Source organism: Carlito syrichta, unplaced genomic scaffold (genome assembly GCF_000164805.1).
Source record: "Carlito syrichta isolate Samal-C Ts95f unplaced genomic scaffold, Tarsius_syrichta-2.0.1 Scaffold316427, whole genome shotgun sequence".
NCBI classification, from domain to species: Eukaryota; Metazoa; Chordata; class Mammalia; order Primates; family Tarsiidae; genus Carlito; species Carlito syrichta.
The window spans coordinates 240,015-261,413 of NW_007260523.1; the positions used below are offsets into that span (position 1 = coordinate 240,015).

Consider the following 21,399-nt stretch of genomic DNA (forward strand, 5'->3'; position numbering starts at 1 on the left):
CCCCCTTCCACTTGGAAGAGATGAAACCATCCAGGAACCGTCAGGTTTCATAAGATGCAAAACATACCGGAGTCCAATCTAGTGATTCCACAGCAGAGCTGCACCTTCCTGGGAACCCATTTGTAATGGCCTTAAGGACTTTGTGGAGCTCCTTTTGGTTGCCTTTTTGGTGGCTTTTTGCTCACCAGCCTGGTGTGCTTGCTTATGTTTTCTTCTCCACCATGACGGCTTGCCAGATGAGTGCTCTTGTTTTTCTGTCATTCTTATGGCCTCCAGGTTTAATATCTTGGGACCTTAGAAGTCTACAATCAGCTGCTTTAGATCGCAGCTGATGCTAATTATGCTATTTTGCCTCATCTTTTCCCTAAAGCACCCAATTCCCTCTTTTCTTAAACTTTTCTTCTCTGTGTACAAATATGATCAAAGAAAATGAAATCAGTGTGTTGAAGCAAGATCTGAACACTCATGTTTATTGCAGCACTATTCACAATAGCTAAGATAAGGGTCCAAATGTTCATTAACGAATGTTTGGCCTTTGTCAAATATACAGTTAACAAATTTTTTTTTTCCATTCTGTGGTCTGTCTCCCTGCTCTCAAACCATTCTATAAAAAAGATACTTGAGTACGCATGTTTATTGCAGCACTATTCACACTAGTAAAAACATGGAACCAACCGTGCTGATCATTGAAAGTACTAGATTTAGCCGGGCTCGGTGGCTCAGCCTGTAATCCCGCGCCTTTGGGAGGCTGAGGTGAGTGGATTGCCTGAGCCCGCGGGTTCGAGACCCGCCTGGGCAGCGAGACCTCATCTCTACAATAAATCAAAAAATCAGCCGGGCGTGGTAGCGCATGCCTGTAATTCTGGCTACTCGGAAGGCTGAGGCGGAAGGATCGCTAGAGACCAGCAGGCGAGGCTGTGGTGGCCGGGAGCGGCCACCGCACTCCAGTCTGGGCGACCGAGTGAGACTCTGACTCAAAAAAAAAAAAAAGAAAAAGAAAAAAAAGTAGAAATTGCTACTCTATATACTTTTGAGAGCAATATGCAGAAGTTACATGGGCTAGACTATTTATCTTATTGTAGGCAGAAATGAGAGGGTTAATGGTGGCCACAGGACATGATAAAACTGCCTAAAGTATGTCTAGAATCAGGTCAGGTACAGTGGCTCATTCCTGTAAACCCAGCTTTTGGGAGGCCAATGAGGGAAGGTTGCTTGAGCCCAGGAGTCTGAGGCCAGCCTAGGCAACACAGGAAGACATTGTCTCTACAATCAGCTGGGCATGGTGGCACATGCTTGCAGTCTTAGCTACTTGGGAGGCTGATGTGGGAGGATTGCTTGAGTCTAGGAGTTTGAGGCTGTGATGAGCCGTGATCATGCCACTGCACTCCAGCCTGGGTGACAGAAAGAGACCTTGACTCAACAAAAAAGTATATACAGAATCAAACAAATCTCACCACCTTTATAACCACCATCTGATTTAAGCCACTATTATTTCTTACCCAGATAATGAAATCATCTCTTAATTAGTCTCCTTGCTTCTACTCATGTTCTCCTGCTCATAACAACCATTGTGAACCTTTTAAAATGTTACTGGTCCCCATTTTTCCTCACCACACTGAGTGAATGGGGGTCTGGCTGTGTGCAAGACTGGGGCTGGAGAAGACCTCATTCTCCATCTCTTACCATGGACTTTTCCTGGCAGCCAAGATGATGAGATGGAAAAAGGCAGACCAGTGGCTACTCCAGAAATGCATTGGTGGGGTCAGAGGGATGTGGCGCTTCTGTTCCTACCTCAAGAGCAGTGCAGGTGGGTTCTTGGACTTTTTCCTGGGACCTTTGCAAGTTCTTAGTGGTTTACAGGTTGTCTTGGGGCCCCTGTTGACAGTTAAATGGGTTCATAGTGAATATACACAGATTTAAGCACGCAATTTGGATAGAAATCTTTGAAAACTAAGGTCCATACTGTAGGTCAAGGTAAAAGTAACAAGAGTCCCTTTCACTCATTCGTGTGTTCATTAATTTATTTAACACTATTTATTGAGTACCACTGTGAGGCAGTCACTGTACTGGTAGGAAGAGGAATGAAGAGGAACAAGAGCCATAGGTTCCTGCTTCATAAAGCTGCCACTATGGTGAGGAAACAGGCAAGGAACAAGTAAATAAATCCCGTGTTGGGAAGCACTGCTTCCTGTTCTATTGAGTCTACTTGCTACTGGGTGCTGGGAGGCTAACAGGTGACACTGGCTGGCACTCCAGCTCAGCATTGTTAAGTTTCATCTAGAGACAAGCCCTAGTTTTAACTGTGAAATCCTGGGTCTCCAGGGAGCAGTAGGCACAAACCATCTTTTACTTTGCCACTCAAGAGTTTAGCCCTGATAAAGTTGTAAATAAGGGAATGTAGTGTTGGGTGCCTTTGGCCCAGCTGTCCTTCTGCTGGATGCTCTAGGTCCATGATCTGGGAAGTGTTCTTTCCCCTCGATATTCATGTTTTGGACAAAATTCAAATGTCTCATGATCCATCCTCAGAGTCTTTCAGTTTTCCTAAAGCGACAAGAGTAACAGAGAAGTCACAAAGGATTCCTATGCATTCAGTACCTTCTCCCCACACTTCCCATCCTTCTGCATGAGAACTCTTCTGGAAAATGCCTTAAAGAAGTGACTAATGGTGATGTTTGATGCAGTAAAACAGGCTGGTGGGCGATGTCAGTTGACTCACCCAGCTGCAACCACCAAAGGAGCATGATGAGGGTGCAGCTCTGTGCTTACCTTGTCTGATCTGTAGGTGAAGAGTTGTTGGATTTTTGGATCCTTGCTGAGAAGATCCTGAGCATAGATGAGATGGACCCGGAAGTGAGAGACTACTACCTGTCCCTCATTCTTGTACTGAAGGCCACCCACCTGCAGGAGGGTTCCTGGGTGGTAACACTCTGCAACATGAATATCAGTAAGAATTATAAAGCATAGTGGAAGTGAAGCCTTTGGGAGAATGTAACAAAAAAGTCAATCCAGCATCTAATAACCCTCAGTCTCTTGCTTTGCAAACTGCCACCCTCCCCATCTTCTATGTATCAGGAATGCCAGTGGAAACCCTAACCCTTAACCAGGGATGAATTAAAAGAGACCAGTTGTCCTCGAGCTGAGACTTTACCTGCCAGTGAAGGTTGACTGGAGGGAGGGAAGAAGAATTGGGCTAGGATAATTGAAAAGCTCCTGTATCTTCTGAGCCTGTCGTTCTGTCATTTTATTTATTTAATTGAGATTCTCTAGAACAAACTATAGTCCCTTGGCCAAATGTGGTAGATGTGACCTGTAAGCTAAGACTGTTTTTCCTTTTTTTTTTTCTTGAAGTGAGTTCTCACTCTGTTGTCCAGGATGGGGTGAAGTGACATGATCTCGGCTCAAGCAATTGTCCCACATCAGCCTCCCAAGTAGCTGGGACTATAGGCGTGTGCCACCATACCCAGCTAATTTTTTTTATTTACTGTAGAAATGAGGTCTCACTGTGCTGCTGAAGTGGTTTTGAGCTCCTGGGCTCAAGCAATTCTCCTGCCTCAGCCTCCCAAAGTGCTGGGATTACAGATGTGAGCCACCACGTCTGACCTGTTTTTACATTTTAAGTGGAAAAAAAAAGGAAGAGAACTACACAACAGAAATTGTATATGGTTTACAAAACCAAATATTTACTATTTGTCCCTTTACATAAAAAAATTTGCCGACGTCTTCTCTAGAACATAAGATTTATCCTTGTTTGTTTGCTTATTAAATGAGGAGACATTCCTAGCCCAAATACAAATGTGTTCCCGAAGATCTGCTATTTGGGATTAGTCACACTCCTCTCTACCCATTTAGGTGATTGAGAATTGATAACATTAAAATCAGAGCTAGTAAGGATTCTTTCAAATTATCCAGACCAAACCCCTTTCTCTGGTCATATCTGACTCCATGAAATCCTGTTCAGATGTACATGTATGTTGTTCTTAATCATTTGTTCTTACACTTTTTTGTTTTTCTTTACAATAACATTCAATGATCTGAAAAAGTAACTCAAGGAGTTCCATAAAATGGCTTATTTTTATGGGGAAAGATGAAGGTATGCAGCGTAAGGGGTCACTGTGCACTGAGCAAACCCTAAAATCATGTCCACTGTATTTTTACCTTTCCACACTCCAGGATTGTATGAGGAACTAATGAAATACTGTTCAGAAAGACATTGGAAAAAAGTTAAACCTCCCCAGCACTATCATCATTGCCATCATTGCATCATTTTTACCCTTCATCTGTCTGTCTTATTTCCAGAGTCCCTCCTGAACCTCCCCATCTGGCATCCCAACCAGTCAACCACCAGGAGGGAGATCCTGAGCCACATGCAGAAAGTGGCTTTGTTCAAACTCCAGAGCTATTGGCTTCCCAACTTTTACACCCACGCCAAGATGGCCATGGACAAGGAAGAAGCGTGCCACAATCTAATGCAGGAATATGAGACTCGTCTACACAGTGTTTGCTTCACCCATGCAGGAGGGCTCCCTCTGAACATGAGCATCAGGAAGTCCTGCCACTTTTGGAAGCAATACTCGAGCAGGAACACCAAGAGGAAAATGTGGCAACTGATAGATCCTGGCTCTTGGTCTCTGGAAATGGACCTCAAGCCAGAGACACCCCCGTCTCCACAGGAGATGTGTCCTCAGGAGGAGGTGGTTAGACAAATGCCTTCCTTGAAAGTGGCTTCTTCAAAAGAGAGAATCACTGGTTCTCTGGAAAAGGAGATTCAATGTGCCAGGAAATCCAGCATGAAGAAGAAAGCCAAGAGCCCCCTTCATATGGAGGGCCTCTTTGAAACGACGTTCTCTGCCCACCTGAGGACCATCACCCCCATCATCAAACACTCCTCCCAAATAACAATCAAGAGGTCCAACAAGCAATGCCTCTCCTTGGGGTATACCCACTGGGCCTTGTGTGCTGATGCCTGTGCAGGAAATCCTTTCCGGGACCACCTGAAGAAGCTGAATCTGAAAATAGAGACCCAGCTTCTGGACCTCTGGCAGGACCTTCACCATTTCCTTTGTGTCCTAATGGATAACAGGAAGAATGGTAATGCCATCTTTTATCACTTGCTGGGAGACAGAATCTGTGAGCTCTACCTAAATGAGCAGATTGGTCCACGCTTACCACTCAAATCCCAGACCATTCAGGGCCTGAAGAAACAGTTGCCGTCTGGGGATATGAACCCCTGGATTCCTAAAGCCCAGAAGGAGATCTGCAAGGTAAGAAATGGGTTAGTATCTGGCAAGATTAGGTCAACACTGACCAAAAGTCTTGTCTGGTCATCTATACTGGCTAAATTATTGATATAATTACCCACATTCGTCTTCACGTATTGAAGAGTTGGTTTATCTCTTCAGACACAAATTTTGCAACTTCCCCAAACCAGTCAAAGTTATGAAGTAAAATGGAGGTGGAAAGTGATCAATATCCATTTCTTCTCCACTTCCTTATTATAGGCAGTGTCCCAAAACCATGAACCTAAGAGTGTTCTGTGAGACAAGTTTTAAGAATTCTGTTATACATATTATATATTGAAAAAAAGGTCTCCCTTTACTAGATTAGCCATCAAGAAAATAACCAGTTGGAAATGGTTTATTCTTATCCCAAAACACTAGATAAAAGCTAGGGAACATCCTGAAGACTCACAGGAAGTGAAGTTCATAGCATGACTATAGTATCACTAAGTGCTTAGCAAAACAAACAAACAAACAAACAAACAAACAAAATGGCAAAGTTAAGATGGGTAAAAGATGAGAATCAAATGATAGAGACTGCTTACAAAGAAATGGATAGGGCAGTAAGGAGACCACAAGGCTAGTAGTAAGGGTAGGACACTTTTGTCATTCCTCCTAAGTGTGATGAATTGAGGACAGGAAGCAGTTACTAGAACCAGGAGAGAAAGATCTGTATGGAGTGGAATATTTAATTGACAGAAGCTGTAATCATCAGTTGAAGGATGTAACCAGTTCATGGTGATCTAGCCTGAAGGGATTGGGGAAACAGGTGCCCTAACTCACTCTCCTCCTGCTTTCCCACTCCCTGCTAGGACACCTCTGATGAACACAATCAGAGGATGAGGGAGCCTGTTGATGTGTTCCATTCAAGTTAATCTTCCAGGGCACAGAATGAGGAAGTGTAGAGAATAAATCTAGAGGAGCAAATGGTTATAAACAGCAAGTTATTTAATGCATTATAATGTATCTACCTTATAAAGCACACCCACATACCTTGTCTCCTTTATGCCTCTTAGCACTTCCAAGGGGCAAATAGAGTAGTATTGTTGGTTAGGTTGTACAGATGAGGAAAATGAGACGCAGAGAGAATAAGTGAATTAACCTACAGGCACACAGCTAGCCAGTGGATGATTCAAGATCAGATCCCAGGAGTTCTTGGCCCTAAATCTAGAATGATTTCCAATATATTATAATTATTCAGGATTGTATACATCTAGGTAGCGTCAGACCAGATCCATCTAGTGAGTTCACAGCCAAAGCTCTCCTTTGCACAACTTTTGATAAATGAAAACCCAGCAGCCTCTTTGCCTTTTGTGGCGAGAGGCTTAGAATGGGACTGTACTTCCTGGATCAGCAGATTCTCCAAGAAAATCCCACTGCCTGAATCTTGGTCTTCTGCAAAGATATTGAAGGTATTTGTGTATAGAGAAGACTGACCTATCATACTTTCTAAGACTAAAAATTTTGATATCACTCTTGACTCACCTCTTTGTCTTATACACATGTCCAATCTACTGGTGAATCCTGTTTGTGCTACCTTAAAAGTCCATCTAGAGATGGTCACTTCTCCCCTCTTTTGTTATAATCACTCTTATCCAATCTCCATCCTCTCTCACCTGTATGATTGCAATGGCCTCCTAACTGATGCCTCTGCATCTACCCTTCCCCCTCAGCAGTTCCCTCATTTCCACACTGATCATAGTGATTCTGCAAAAACATTTTATAATTTAACTGAAAATAAGTAAAAAGAAATGAATGCAGACCTTGAAAACAGATGGCTACCTCAGTAAAGCCATTTTACTTTTAGTAAAATCCAAAGTCCCTAGTAAAACTAACAAAGCCCTATATGATCTGTACTCCAATTCTCTCTACTATTCCACCCATACCCCATGCTCACCACCAGCTATACCAGGCACACTGCCAGCTTGGCTGTGTTGTGCTGTATACCATACAGGTGACTGCATGGTTTAATCTCTCTTTCCCTCAGGTCTCTACTCAAAATTCACCTTCTCAGTGAGGTATTCCTTGACCATTTTATATAAAAATTCAACCATACCATCATTTTAATTTTCTCCTTAGCACTTATCACTATCTAAATACATACATACTAAGTACATAAACACTCTAAATATATACATGATATTAGCAATATGGTGGAATAGGAGGTCCCCAGCTGTTGTTCACCCACAGGAACACCAGTTTGGCAACTACCTACAGAAAAATGTGCCTCTTGGGGAAATCTAGGGCCCAAGTAGGAGGTTGCACCACCCTAGTGGACCTCAAGACAAAAGAAAACTGCTTTAGAAAGGTAGTCTCATGCCCCCGGTAGCAGGCCTACTGATCATAATCCTGGCTGCAGATCCAGAATTAGCCTCATCCCTCTGTGGACTCAGCTGCGGCCTCATGTATCCATAGTCCTGCTACTGGCCCACCCTCCTAAGGTGCTGGCAGAAACCATCCCTGCATGAAGCCCTATTAATAGGCCCACTGACTACAAGGATCTGACTAGCCATGAAAGCAGCCCTGTGACCCAGATCCACCTTGCTCAACTGCAGTCCTACCGGAAATATCATCTGCTCAGGGACCCAACAGAAACAACTCCCACCCATGCCTGGTAACAGACTTGCCAATCCCAGATCTGACTATGGATTCTGAGGCCACCCTATCCAACTATGGACCTAGAGGAGCCACATTCATCCACAGACCCAGCCATGGCTCCCAGACTGCTAGCAGCTCCAGGTTTATCCCTGTCTACATGTGGATTTAGCTCTAGCCATGACTGTCTGCAGACCTGGAGGTAACTCTAACTGCCCATGGACCAGTCTCTACCTCTAGATCTGCCCACAGATACAGCTCCAGCCTTGGCCACCCACAAACTCAATGGCTTTACCTGTGGAACTCAACAGTAGGACTGCCTGCAGACACCACCAGCTGACTAGCTCAGATCTCTCACAGGGTTAATTGGTGAAGGCCTTTATGTGCCAAAGTCAGTCCATAAAGACTGGAAGAGGTGAATGCTCCTTCAAATACACATACAAATGCAAATCTACAAGGGTCATAGAGAACCAGGCACACATGATATCAGCAAAGGAAATTAATAAAGTTCAGTAACTGACCCTAAAGAAATGGAGGTCTATAAACTGCTTGACAAAGAATTTTTTAAAAATCATCTTAAAGAAACTCAGAGACTGCAAATAAACAACTAAACTAAATCAGAAAAAAATGGACAAAATTAGAAGTTCAATAAAAAATATAAGCCATGATAAAAGAGCCAAACAGAAATCCTAAAGCTGATGGATACAATTAGTGAAATAAAAAATTCACTTGATAAAGCAGAAGAAAGAATCAGTGAACTCAAAGACAGATCATTTGAAATCATCTGGTTAGGGGGATAAAAACAACGAGAAAGTGTGAAGATAGCCTGCAGGATATATGGGATACACAATCAAGTGAACCAATACATACATGATGAAAGTCGGAGGAGGCGGAGGAAAGAAAGGGGTAGAAAGCTTATTTTAAAAAATAATGGCTGCAAACTTTCTAATCTAGGGACAGAAATGGACATCTAGATTTCTGAAACTCAAATATATCCAAATAGGTTGAATCCGCTGGACACGGTGGTGAAAGAAGCAATAGAAAAGTGGCTTGTAATATATAGGGAGCCCCCATAAGACTTTGAGCGAATGTCTCAGTAGCAACCTTGCAGTCCAGGAGAGAGTGGAATGATATATTCAATGTGCCGCAAGAAAGAAAAAAAAGAAAAATACAAATGTCAAACAAGAATACTTTACCTGGAAAAACTATCCTTTAAGAATGAAGTAGGGATAAAAACTTTACTACAGAAAGAAAATATGAAAGAGTTTGTCACTACTAAACTAGCCTTCCAAGAAGTGCTGAAGGGAGTTCTTCAAGAAATGAAATGAGACCAGGCATGATGGTTCACACCTGTAATTCCAGCACTTTGGGAAGCAGAGGCAAGAGGATTGCCTGAGCCCAGAGATTCGTCAACTTGGCGAGACCTCATCTCTACAATAAATGAAAAAAATTTAGGCAGGTATGGTGGCATGCACCTGTAGTTCCAGCTACTTGGAAGGCCGAGGCAGAAAGATTGCCTGAGCCCAAAAGGTTGAGGCTGCAGTGGCCATGAGTGTGCCACTACACTACAGCCCGGGTGACAGAGTGAGACTCTGACTCAAAAAAAAAAAAAAAAAGAAATGAAATGAAAAGATGCTAAATAACAACACAAATGCATATGGAAGTAAAAATCTCACTGCTAAAAAGTAAATATAAGGACAAACACAGAATATTGTAATGAAGACATGTAAATCACTTTTAATACCACTATATAGAGTAAGACAAAATGGTAAGAATAATTATAACCACAGAAGTTAGTATATGGAGACACAATATAGAAAAAAAATCTGACATCAATTACATAAACTACTGAGGGAATAAAGTGTATAATTTTTATATCACTTGAAGTTAAGTTGTTATTAGCTTACAATAGACTTATAGCTATAAAATGTGTGATCTGAGGCTCACGGCAACTACAAAAAAATGTACAGTAGATACCCAAAAGATAAAGAGAAAGTAAAGTACATCACTACAAAAAAAGCAAATCACACACAAAAAAAGAGAGGAGGAAGACAACTACAAAATAGAAAACAATGAACAACATGGCAATAGTTAAGTTCTTACCTATCTATAATTACTTTAAATATAAATTATCTAAACTCCCCAATCAAAAGACACAGAGTAGATAAATGAATAAAAGGACAAAACCCAAATATACATTGCCTACAAGAGACTCATGTTAGATTGAAAACACAGACTGAAAGTGAAGGGTTTCAGAAAGATATTTTACACAAATGGTAACACAAAAGGACGAAGGTTGCTATACTTATATTAGAGAAAAAAGACTATAAGTCAAAAACTGCCATGAGAAACAATGAAGATTATTATATAATAACAAAAGGATAAATTCCACAGGAAAATATAACACTTATAACTACATATGCACCCAACATCAAGTCATCTAAATATATAAAGCAAACATTGACATATCTGAAGGAAGAAATAAATAGCAACACAATAAAAGTAGGGCTCTTCAATATCCCACTCTTCATAATGGATAGGATTTACAGACTGAACAACATTATTGACCAACTGGACCAAGTAAACATATACAAAACTTTCTACTCATCAGTAACAATTCTCATTCTTCTCAGGTGCACATGAACATTCTCCAGGATAAAACACGTTAGGTCACAAAAACCATGCTAATAAATTTAAGAGGATGAAAAATATTCTAAGTATCTTTTCAGATTAATTACTATGGAATAACACTAGAAATCAATAAAAAGAAACTGGGAAAACTGACAAATACGTAGAATTAAACAACACACTCAAACAACTACTGGGTCAAAGAAAAAAAATCAAAAGACATTTTTTTTAAAATTGAAGGCTGTACTCAGTGGCCCAGTCTGTAATCCCAGCACTTTGGGAGGTCTAGATGAGTGAATTTCCTGAGTCCACGGGTTCGAGACCCACCCAGGCAACTTGGTGAGACCTCGTCTCTACAATAAATAAAAAATGAGCTGGGCGTGGTAGCGAGCACCTGTAGTTTCAGCTTCTTGAAAGGCTGAGGCAGAAGAGCCCGACAGGTTGATGCTGGGGTGGCCGGGAGTGTGAGTGCCACTGCACTCCAGCCTGGGCAACAAGAGTGAGACTCCAACTTAAAAAAAAAGAAAAGAAGAAACAAATGAAAATAAAAATGTAACATACCAAAACTTAAGGAATGCAGCAAAGCACTAAGACGGATGTTTATAACTATAAATGCCTATATTACAAAAGAAGAGAGATCTCAGACCACCTAACTAAAAAGCCTTTGCAGAACAAAGAAAATAATTAACACAATTTCTATGAAATAGGAGAAAATATTTGCAAACAATATATCAGATAAGGAATTAACATCCAAAATATATATGAAACTCAAATAACTCAAGCAAAAAAAAAAAAAACAATTAAAATATGTACAAAGGACCTGAATAGACATTTCTCCAAAGAAGATTTATACAAAACTAACAGGTATATGAAAAGGTGCTCAGCATCATTAATTATTATGGAAATGCAAATCAAAACTACAATGAGCTATCACTCCATACTTGTTAGGGTTGGCAAGGTTGTGGAGAAAAGGGAACCCACACTATTGGTAGGAATGTAAATTTGGGTAGCCAGTATGAAAAACAGTACAGAGTTTCCTAAAAAAAACTCTGATTTTGATCCAGCAATCCCATTTCTGGGCAAATATCCAAAGGAATTAAAATATGGATCTTGAAAAGATATCTGCACTCTTATGTTTATTCTGATATTATTCATAATAGCCAAGATATGGAAACTACTGAAATGTCTATGAACAGATGAATGAGTAATGAAACTATGGCATATATAATGAAGTATGATTCAGTCTTAAAAAAGAAGGAAATCCTACCATCTGCAACAACATAGATGAGATTTGGAATATATTATGCTAAATAAAGTAAGTCAGACACAGAAAAACAAATGCTGCATTATCTCCCTTATGTGTCCAATCTACAACAGATAAACGAATAGAAACAGAAAATAGAATGATAATTGCCAGGGTCTTCAGGTAGGGAGAAATGAAAGGTGTTGATCAAAGTTTTAGTCTTTGAGAAAAATTCTAGAGATTTACTGTACAACATATAGAATATGGTTAATAACTCTATATCGTATACTTACATTTTTGCTAAGAGAGTGGAGCTTATGAATTTGAAAATATTTTTCAGCCGGGTGTGGTAGCGCATGCCTGTAATTCCGGCTACTCAGAAGGCTGAGGCGGCAGGATCGCCAGAGCCCAGCAGGTCGAGGCTGCGGTGGCCGGGAGCGGCCACTGCACTCCAGTCTGGGCGACAGAGTGAGACTCCAACTCAAAAAAAAAAAAAAAATTTTTTCTATTTCTGTGAAGAATGTCATTGGTATTTTGATAGTGATTGCATTGATTCTGTAGTTTGCTTTTGGTAGATCAGTCATTGTCACTATATAATTCGTTGTCACTATATAATCCATGAACATGGATGTATTTCCATTTGTGTGTGTATCTTCAATTTCTTTCAGCAGTCTTTTATAGTTTTCCTCAAAGAGATCTTTCACCTCCTTGTTTAAATTTTTGCCTAGAGTTTTTTGTTTTTGTTTTTGTTTTGTAGCTTTATAAGTGGATTTTCTTTCTTGATTTATTTTTCTACTAGTTTGTTGTATAGTAATGCTACTGATTTTGAGATGTTGATTTTGTATTCTGCAACTTTACTGAATTTGTTTATCAGTTCTAAGAGTTTTTTCGTGAAGATTTTAGGGTTTTTTAATATCATGTTTTCTGCAGTAGGGAAATTTTGGATTCCTCCTCTCTAATTTGGAGGTCTTTTATTTCTTTCTCTTGCCTAATTGCTCTGGCTAGGATTTCCAATATTATATTGAAAAAGAATGGCAAGAGTAGCATCCTTTTCTTGTTATAGTTATTAGAGGACAAGTTTTCAGCTTTTTCTTGTTCAATATGATTCTAGCTGTGGATTTTTTAAAAATATGGTCTTTATTATGTTGAAGTACACTCCTTTCTGATTTTGTTGACAGTTTTTTAAAATCAAGATAGGACATTGAATTTTATCAAAGGCCTTTTCTGCATATACTGAAGTGATCATATGGTTTTTGTCCTTCATTCAGTTGATGTGACGTATCATGCTTATTGATTTGCATATGTTGAGTCATCTGTGCATCCCTGGGATAAGTTTCACTTGATCATGATGAATGATCTTTTTAATGTGTTGCTAGATTTGATTTGCTTGTATTTTGTTGAGGATTTTTGCTTCTATTTTCATCAGGAATATCGGTCCACAGTTTTCTTATTTGTTGTGTCCCTCTCTGGCTTTGCTATGAGGGTAATGCCTCTAGAATGAATTGGGAAGAATTATCTTCTCTTCAGTATTCTGGAAGAGTTTAAAAATAGTTAGCAATCATTCTTCTTTAAATGTTTAAACATTTGGTAAAATTTAGCAGTGAAGCCATCGGGTTGTGGGTTTATGGGTTGTTTTTTTTTTTTTGATGAAAGACTTTTTTACTAATTCGATCTCATTACTTGTAATTGGTCTGTTCAATTTTCTATTTCTTTTTGGTTCAGCCTTGGTAGGCTGTATGTGTCTAGGAATTTATCCATTGCTTTGAAGTTTTGCAATTTGTTGGTGTATACTTGTTTATAATTCCTTATATTTCTGTGGTATATGTTGTAATGTTTCCGTCTCTGATTTTATTTATTCGAATCTTTTCTCTTTTTTTCTCAGTCTAGCAAATGGTTTATCAATTTTGTTTAGCTTTTTATAGAGCCAGCTGTTTGTTTCATTGATCTTTTAGAATTTTTTTTGTCTTAATTTTGTTTATTCTCTAATTTTAATTATTTTCTTCTACTAATTTTAGGTTTGACTTGTTCTTACTTTTCTGGCTCCTTGAGATTCATTGTTGTTTATTTGAAATCCTTTGACTTTTTTTGAGGTAGGTCTTTATTAGCACAAATTTCCTTTTTTTTTTTGAGTTGGAGTCTCACTGTCGCCCAGACTGGAGTGCAGTGGCCGCTCCCAGCCACCGCAGCCTCGACCTGCTGGGTTCCGGTGATCCTTCCGCCTCAGCCTTCCAAGTAGCTGGAACTACAGGCGCGCGTTACCACGCCCAGCTAATTTTCCTTTTTTTTTTTTTTTGAGACAGAGTCTCATCCTGTTGCCCAGGCTGGAGTGCAGTGGCACACTTACAGATACTGTAGCCTTAACCTCCTGAGCTCAGACAATCCTTCTGCCTCGGGCTCCCAAGTATCTGGGATTACAGGTGTGTGCCACCATGCCCAGCTAATTTTTTAAAACTATATTGAGATGGGGGATCTCACTATGTTTCCCACACTGGTCTTGAACTCCTGGGCTCAAGCAATCCTCTCACCTCTACTTCTCAAAGTGCTGAAATGACAGGTGTGAGCTACCACACCCGGCCATAAAATTCCTTCTTAATATTGTTTTTGCTGTATTCCATAGGTTTTTGGTATATTATGCTTCTAATTTCATTTAACAATTTTTAAAATTTCTTCATTGACCCATTTGTTGTTCAGAAACATATTATTTAAGTTTTTTTTTAAATATATTTTTTATTTTAAAATTGTAGAGTTAAAACAGTTAAGGGTTAGGTATACAAATATGCATTGTGCAGGTACCCTTGTTGATGAGGTGTGCCCCTCCTTACCCAGACAGATATTGACTACCGTTTATCACACCTCCCTTCCTCTCCCTGCCCCCCGCCACATAGTTTCCTGCCACTGTCAATCCTTATAGTATTACGGTAGTTGTTCAAGGTCCACTTATGAGTGAGAACATGTGATACTTAGATCTTTGTTTCTGTGAGAGATCACTCAGTATCATAAACTCTAATTCCAACCAGGTTGCTGTGAAATTCATGATTTTGTTCTTTTTTATGGCTGCATAATACTCCATTGTGTATATGTACCACATTTTTTTTTAATCCAGTCCCCTTTTGATGGACAGCATGGTTGGTTCCATGATCTTGCTATTGTGAACAATGCCGCGATAAACATACGTGTGCAGGCATCTTTTTTATAGAGTGATTTAAGTTCTTCAGGGTATATTCCTAGTAGGGGGATTGCAGGGTCATATGGAAGGTCGATTTTCAGAGTTTTTAGGAACTGCCACACTGATTTCCACAGAGGCTGTACTAGTTTACACTCCCATCAACAGTGTAGAAGTGTTCCCTTTTTGCAACATCCTCTCCAGCATCTGTTATTTTTTGAGTTATTGTTGATGGTCATTCTGCCTAGAGTTAGGTGTTATCTCAGTGTAGTTTTAATTTGCATCTCCTTGATGACTAGTGAAGTTGAATATTTCTTCATGTATTTGTTGGCCACTTGTATGTCTTCTTTTGAGAAGTGTCTGTTTATATCTTTTGCCCACTTTGTAATGGAGTTGTTTGATTTTTTTCTTTTCAGCACATTTGAGTTCCTTGTAGATCCTTGATGTTAGGCCTTTGTCAGATGTGGAGTTGGCAAACACTTTTTCCCAGTCTGTGAGTTGTCTCCCTGCTCTCTTGATGGTTTCTTTGACTTTGCAGAAGCTTGTCAGTTTAATGAGGTCCCACTTGTCTATCTTTTTTCTCTTATGGCCTGTGCATTTCAGGTTTTGCTCAGGAATTGGATGCCAGTTCCAACTTCCATAAGGGTGTGTCTTGCATTTTCTAAAGTTCTTATGGTTTGAGATTTTACATTTAGGTCTCTGATCCATTTAGAGTTAATTTTTGAATATGGGGATAGATAGGGGTCCTGTCTGAATCTCCTGCATGTGGTCAGCCAGTTTTCCCAGCACCATTTACTGAATAGGTTCTCCACTCCCTAGTTGTGAGTGGTGGAGGCTTTGTCAAAGATGAGTTGGTTGAGAAATTGAGGTTTTGCTTCTGGAATCTCAATTCTATTCCATTGATCTATATGCCTGTTCTTGTACCAATAACAGGCTGTTTTGATTATTGTAGCTTTATGGTAAAGTCTAAAGTCTGGTAGTGTGATACCTCCTGCTTTGTTTTTTTTGCTGAGGATTGTTCTGGCTATTCTTGGTCATTTGTGTTTCCATATGAATTCCTGTATTGTTTTTTTCTAGATCTGAGAAGAATGTTGCTGGTAATTTGATGGGTATTGCATTAAATCTGTAGATTGCCTTAGGTAAGATGAACATCTTCACAATGTTGATTCTTCCAATCCATGAGCATAGGATATTTTTCCACTTGTTTGTGTCATCTTTGATTTCTTTGAGCAGTGTTTTGTAGTTTTCATTGTAAAGTTCTTTCACGTCTCCGGTTAGGAAGATGACAAAGTATTTCATTTTTTTGTGGCTATTGTGGGTGGGATTGTGCTTTTTATTTGGGTTTCTGTTTGTTTATTATTGGGGTAAAGAAATGTGATTATCTTTTGCACATTTATTGTATTCCTTGAGACTTTGCCAAAGTCCTTTTCAGAGAAAGGAGGTTTTTGACAGATTCTCTTGGGTTTTCAAGGTATATAATCATGTTGTCTGCAAAGAGAGATAACTTAACTTCTTATTTTCCTATTGGATACCCCTGATTGCCTTCTCTTTTCTGATTGCTCTAGCCAGGACTTCCAATACTATATTGAACAGGAGGGGTGAGAGTGGGCATCCTTGTCTTGTTCCATTTTTCAGGAGTATGTTTGTCTGTTTAGGAGTATGCTGGCTGTGAGTTTCTCATAGATGGCTCTTACTATTTTGAGGTATGTTCCATATGTTCTAGATGTTCGAGGGTTTTTATCAAGAATGGGTGCTGGATTTTATCAAAAGTTTTTTCTGCATCTAATGATATAAGCATGTGGTTTTTATTTTGATGTCTGTTGATGTATTTAATTACATTTATGGTCTTAATGAATGTTGAACCAGCCTTGCATCCCAGGGATGAAGCCTACTTGGTCATGATGGATGATTCTTGTGTTGTTGAATCCAGTTTGCTAGGTTCTTGTTGAGAATTTTAGCATCTATGTTCATCAAAGATATTGACCTGTAGTTCTCTCTCTTTGTTGAGTCTTTACCTAGCTTGGATATCGATGTGATGTTACCTTCATAAAATGATTTGGGGAGAGTTCCATCTTTCTCAATTGCCTGGAATACTTTCAAAAGGATTGGTATCAGCTCCTCCTTAAATGCCTTATAGAATTCTGCTGGAAAGCCATCTGGGCCAGAGCTTTTCTTTGTAGGTAGTTTTCTTATTATATAGTCAATTTCCTTGATTGTTATTGGTCTATTTAGGGTCTCGATTTCCTCTTCTTTCAACCTAGGCAGGTTGTGTGATGTCAGAAAGTCCTCAATTTCCTTAAGGCTTTCAAGTTTGTTTCCATACAAGTGTACATAGTAGTCTCTAATGATCTTTTGTATTTCTTCAGGGTCAGATGTGACTCCGTGTTTGTGTTTCTTTGGGCTTTTTCTCTCTTTTTCTTGGTAAGGCTAGCTAGGAGACCATCAATCTTGTTTATTTTTTAAAGAACAAGTTTTTTGTTTCATTGATTTTTTGTATTATCTTTTTGTCTTCTATGTCCTGAATTTAGACTTTTATTTTGGTGATGTGTATTCTCCTGCTGAAGTTAGGGTTTTGGTGGCCTTGCTTTTCCAGCTTCCTTAGGTGACTTGTTAGGCTGTTAATTTGTGATCCTTCCATTTTCTTCATGTGCATTTGTAGAGATATGAATTCCCCTCTTACTACAGCTTTCATGACATCTCAGAGATTTTGGTAAGATGTTTCTTCATTTTCATTTGTTTCCAGGTATGTTTTAATCTCTGTTTTGATTTCATCATTGACCCATGAGTTGTTTAGCATCATGCTGTCTAGTGTCCATGTCTTTGTGGGTTTTGAGGGACCCTTCTTGGTGTTGATGTTTATTTTTATTCCACTGTGGTCTGAGAAAGTGCATGGCAAAATTTTGATCTTATGAAATTTGTTTATGCTTGATTTATGGCCAAGTATGTGTCAATCTTAGAGTACATTCCATGCGGTGATGAGTAGAATGTATATTCTGTTGTCATTGGGTGGAGTGTTCTGTAGGTATCAATTAAGTTCATCTGATCAAGAGTCACATTGAAGTTCTGGATCTCTTTGCTGATTTTTTGTCCTGATGATCTGTCTAGGATTGTAAGTGGGGTATTAAAGTCCCCAGCTCTGATAGTGTTAGAGTCAATATCTTTTTTGAGTTTACCTAGAAGCTGCTTTATGAAAGTTGGTGCTCCTATGTTGGGTGCATATATGTTTAGGATGGATATTTCTTGTTGATGGATTTAACCTTATCATTATGTAGTGACCTTCTGTATTTTTTTAAATTTTTGACAGTGAGATTAAGATCGTGACTCCTCCTTTCTTTTGTGTTCTATCTGCCTGCAAATTTGTTTCCCATCCTCTTATTTTGAGTCTGTGAGTGTCCTTTCTAGTAAGATGAGTCTCTTGGAAGCAACATATTGTTGCCTGGTGATATTTTATTCATTTTGCCATTCTATGTCTTTGCAGTGGTGCGTTTAGTCCATTCACATTCAAGCTAAATTATTGAAATGTGAGAGTTGATCCCTATCATAAGGTTCTTATAGAGTTGTTGTTGTTGTTGTTCCTGTCTGTTTGTTGTCTTTCTCTTGGTTTTGGGGTTGGTTCATGTGTGTTTTTAATCTTTTTCCTGTACTCTTGTGAAGAACATTGTTGTTCTTTTTTCCTTTTCTTCTGTGTTTAATACTCTCTTAATTGTTTCTTAAAGAGGCAGTCTGATGGCAGTGTAAGTTCTTAGGGATTGGATATCTGGGAAAGATTTTAATTTTCCCTCACTGATGAAGCTTAGCTTGGCTGGATAGGTTATTCTTGGTTGAAATTGTTTATCTTTTAGAACTTTGAAGATAGGGCTCCAAGCTCTCCTAGCCTGCAGGGTTTCTGTAGATAAATCTGCTGCTATTCTAATTGGTCTTCCATGTTAGGTGATCTGGGCTTTTTCTCTTGCTGCCTCTAGGATTTTTTCTTTTATATCTACTTTGTTTAGGTGAATTATTATGTGTCTGGGAGTTTGTCTTCTCATTCATTGTCTTGCAGGGGCTCTCTGAATCTCTTGTGCTTGAATTTTCGCATCACTGATGAGATGAGGGAAGTTTTCTTGAACAATTTAATGGAATGTTTGTTCCAGAGTGGTCTCTGCCTCTCTTTCTGCCTCAGGAAGTCCAATTACTCTTAGGTTCGGTGTCTTGAAGTAGTTGCTCATCTCTTGAAAGTTTTGTTCTGTCTTTTTAAGCTTCTTTTCTATGTTTTTGACATTTTGGGTTAGTTCTATATTTTGGTCCTCAAGCTCTGAGATTCTTTCTTCTGCTTGGCTAATTCTGCTTTCCATGCTTATCAGTTTATTATTTATTTCATTCACAGTATTCTTTACTACTGTTATCTCAGTTATCAACTCCTTCCTAGTTTCCTCTTGTCTTTCCTCAATTCTTTTTATTCTCTCCATTAATGTCTTGATATCTGGGTTTGTAGTTTGAGAACTGTCATTCTGGGGGCTCTTCATTGTTTGTGTTCTGAAGCAATTTTCTCAGTGTCTTACCTCCCAGGGGTCTGTGAGAGACCCATATTCTTCTTGGTTTTTCTTCATTTGTGTAGATTTTTCTTTCCCCCTTTCCCTCCCCTTCTTTAATTCTGTTTTTCAGTGAAGGTAGGGTTGCTTCTACTTCTTTTTGTTCAATCTCCTGTTCTTCCTTATGAGGGTCCTCTGGCTTTGTTCACCTTTGAGGCTGGACTGTGGGTTGGGGGCTGTACTTTTTGCAGTTTTGAGATTTAATTGAGGGGTAAGCTGTGATTCAGAATCTGTCCTCAGATCCCAGTATCCAATAACAGGTGTATGGGCACACTGGAACCCACTTCCCACTGGCTTACAATCTGTCCATGCAATGGGGTTTAGGTTTGCTCCCTGGAACAAAAGGAGGTAAGAAAAAGGAAAATAATGGAAGAAGTGGGGGGTCAAGAGGTAGGTGGAGAGAGAGAAGAGTAAGAGGGAAAACAGACATACATACCAACTAATGAATGAAAAGAGAAACAAGGCCAGAAAAGAGTAATAAACAAACAAACAAAATTTCCTAAAGTATACTGGTAATCACACACAGATAGTCCAATAAAATCATGCCTTTTGATGTGTTTTCCCCCAATACAAACAGGTAGTCTAAATAAAAAAGCAAACAAAAGTGAACAAAACAAACAGTCAAAACAATAAAATCAAAAAATCAAAATAAGCAACCAGACTAGCTCTGGAATCTTTCCTGAGTGTCTAAAGTCTCTTCAGCTCTGATCTCTAGCCCCTCCCCTTTGCTCTCATTGTAGGCAGATAGGGTTACTCATAGCTTGGGTTAGTTCCCTTGGCTTGCTGCCTGACAGGTCTGCCACACAGAACTGAGTGGTCTGTGTCTGATTCATCATAGGGGAGGGGCTTCTGTCTCCTGTTTTGGCGGGGTTACCCTAGAGAACAAGGTGGAGGCTGCTCAGAGATGGGCGGGGCAATGCGAATCTCTGCCTGGAAAATGGCTGCGGTGGGTGGCTCCTCTTTCGCCAATCCTTTCTCTCCACTTGTCCTTTCTCTCCACTTGTCTGGGTCTGTAGATGATCCACTATGACGGGCAATGATGGTGTGTGTCGGGCATCAGGACTGGGAAACAGCGATATAGCTTGGCGCTGCATTTGGTGTGCTTCTGGCAGCTTGAGATGGAGGAGGGAGCCAGGAATCCCCAGGGCCATAGCCAAGAGCTGCAGCATCAGCAGCTGTTCATCAAACAGCAGTAATCCCCTGCGGAGGCTGTAGTGCAACAGAGGCTGTTTGCTGCTTGGGACTGGCTATAGCAGCCACCCCCCCACCCCCCCGCCGTGTAGGTGGCAGTTGCAGGGGCACATGGAACTGCCTTCAGGAGCCATCTTTTGTGGAGATCATCTCAGTTTGGCTTTTCCGGTCACCATCTTCCTGAGTGTCCTGTTATTTAATTTTCTTGTCCTGTTTCAAAAGTTCCTCTTGTTGATTCCTTATTTTATTTCATTGTGGTCGGAAATTATACATGTTATGATTTCAATTTTTAAAAATGTGTTGAGATTTGATTTGTGACTTAGTGTATGGACATATGGTCTAAGCTAAAGAATGTTCCATGTGCTGGTGACAATAATGGTATCCTGCCACTATTGAATGAAATGTTCTGTAAATATCTATTAGATCCATTGGGTTCAAAGTGCAGTTTAAATTCATTGTTGTTTTTGTTTTTAGATTTTCTGTCTAGATGATCTATCCCATGCTGAGAGTGGGGTGTTAAATTTCTAAGTATTAACTTATTAGATTGCACATCTCTCTCATTCCCTTTACAGCAAATAATACTTGAGGTTTTTTTCTTTTTTGAGATAGGGTCTTACTCTGTCACCCAGGCTGGTATGCAGTGGCAGGATCATATCTCACAGCAGCCTCAAATTTGTAGGCTCAGGTGATCTTTTCATCTCAGCCTCCTGAATACCTGGAGCTATAAACACA

General features: G+C 39.7%; 1 protein-coding gene across 1 annotated transcript in view; it reads left to right on the top strand.

Moving 5' to 3' along the window:
• RGSL1 (regulator of G protein signaling like 1) overlaps positions 1-21,399 on the top strand; it is a 100,651-nt gene that overhangs the window by 10,556 nt on the left and 68,696 nt on the right. Inside the window, exons 5-6 of the mRNA XM_008074404.2 lie at positions 2,783-2,944; positions 4,297-5,261. Of these exons, the coding sequence (XP_008072595.1) occupies positions 2,783-2,944; positions 4,297-5,261 (1,127 nt within the window). The remainder of the gene's footprint in view (positions 1-2,782; positions 2,945-4,296; positions 5,262-21,399) is intronic.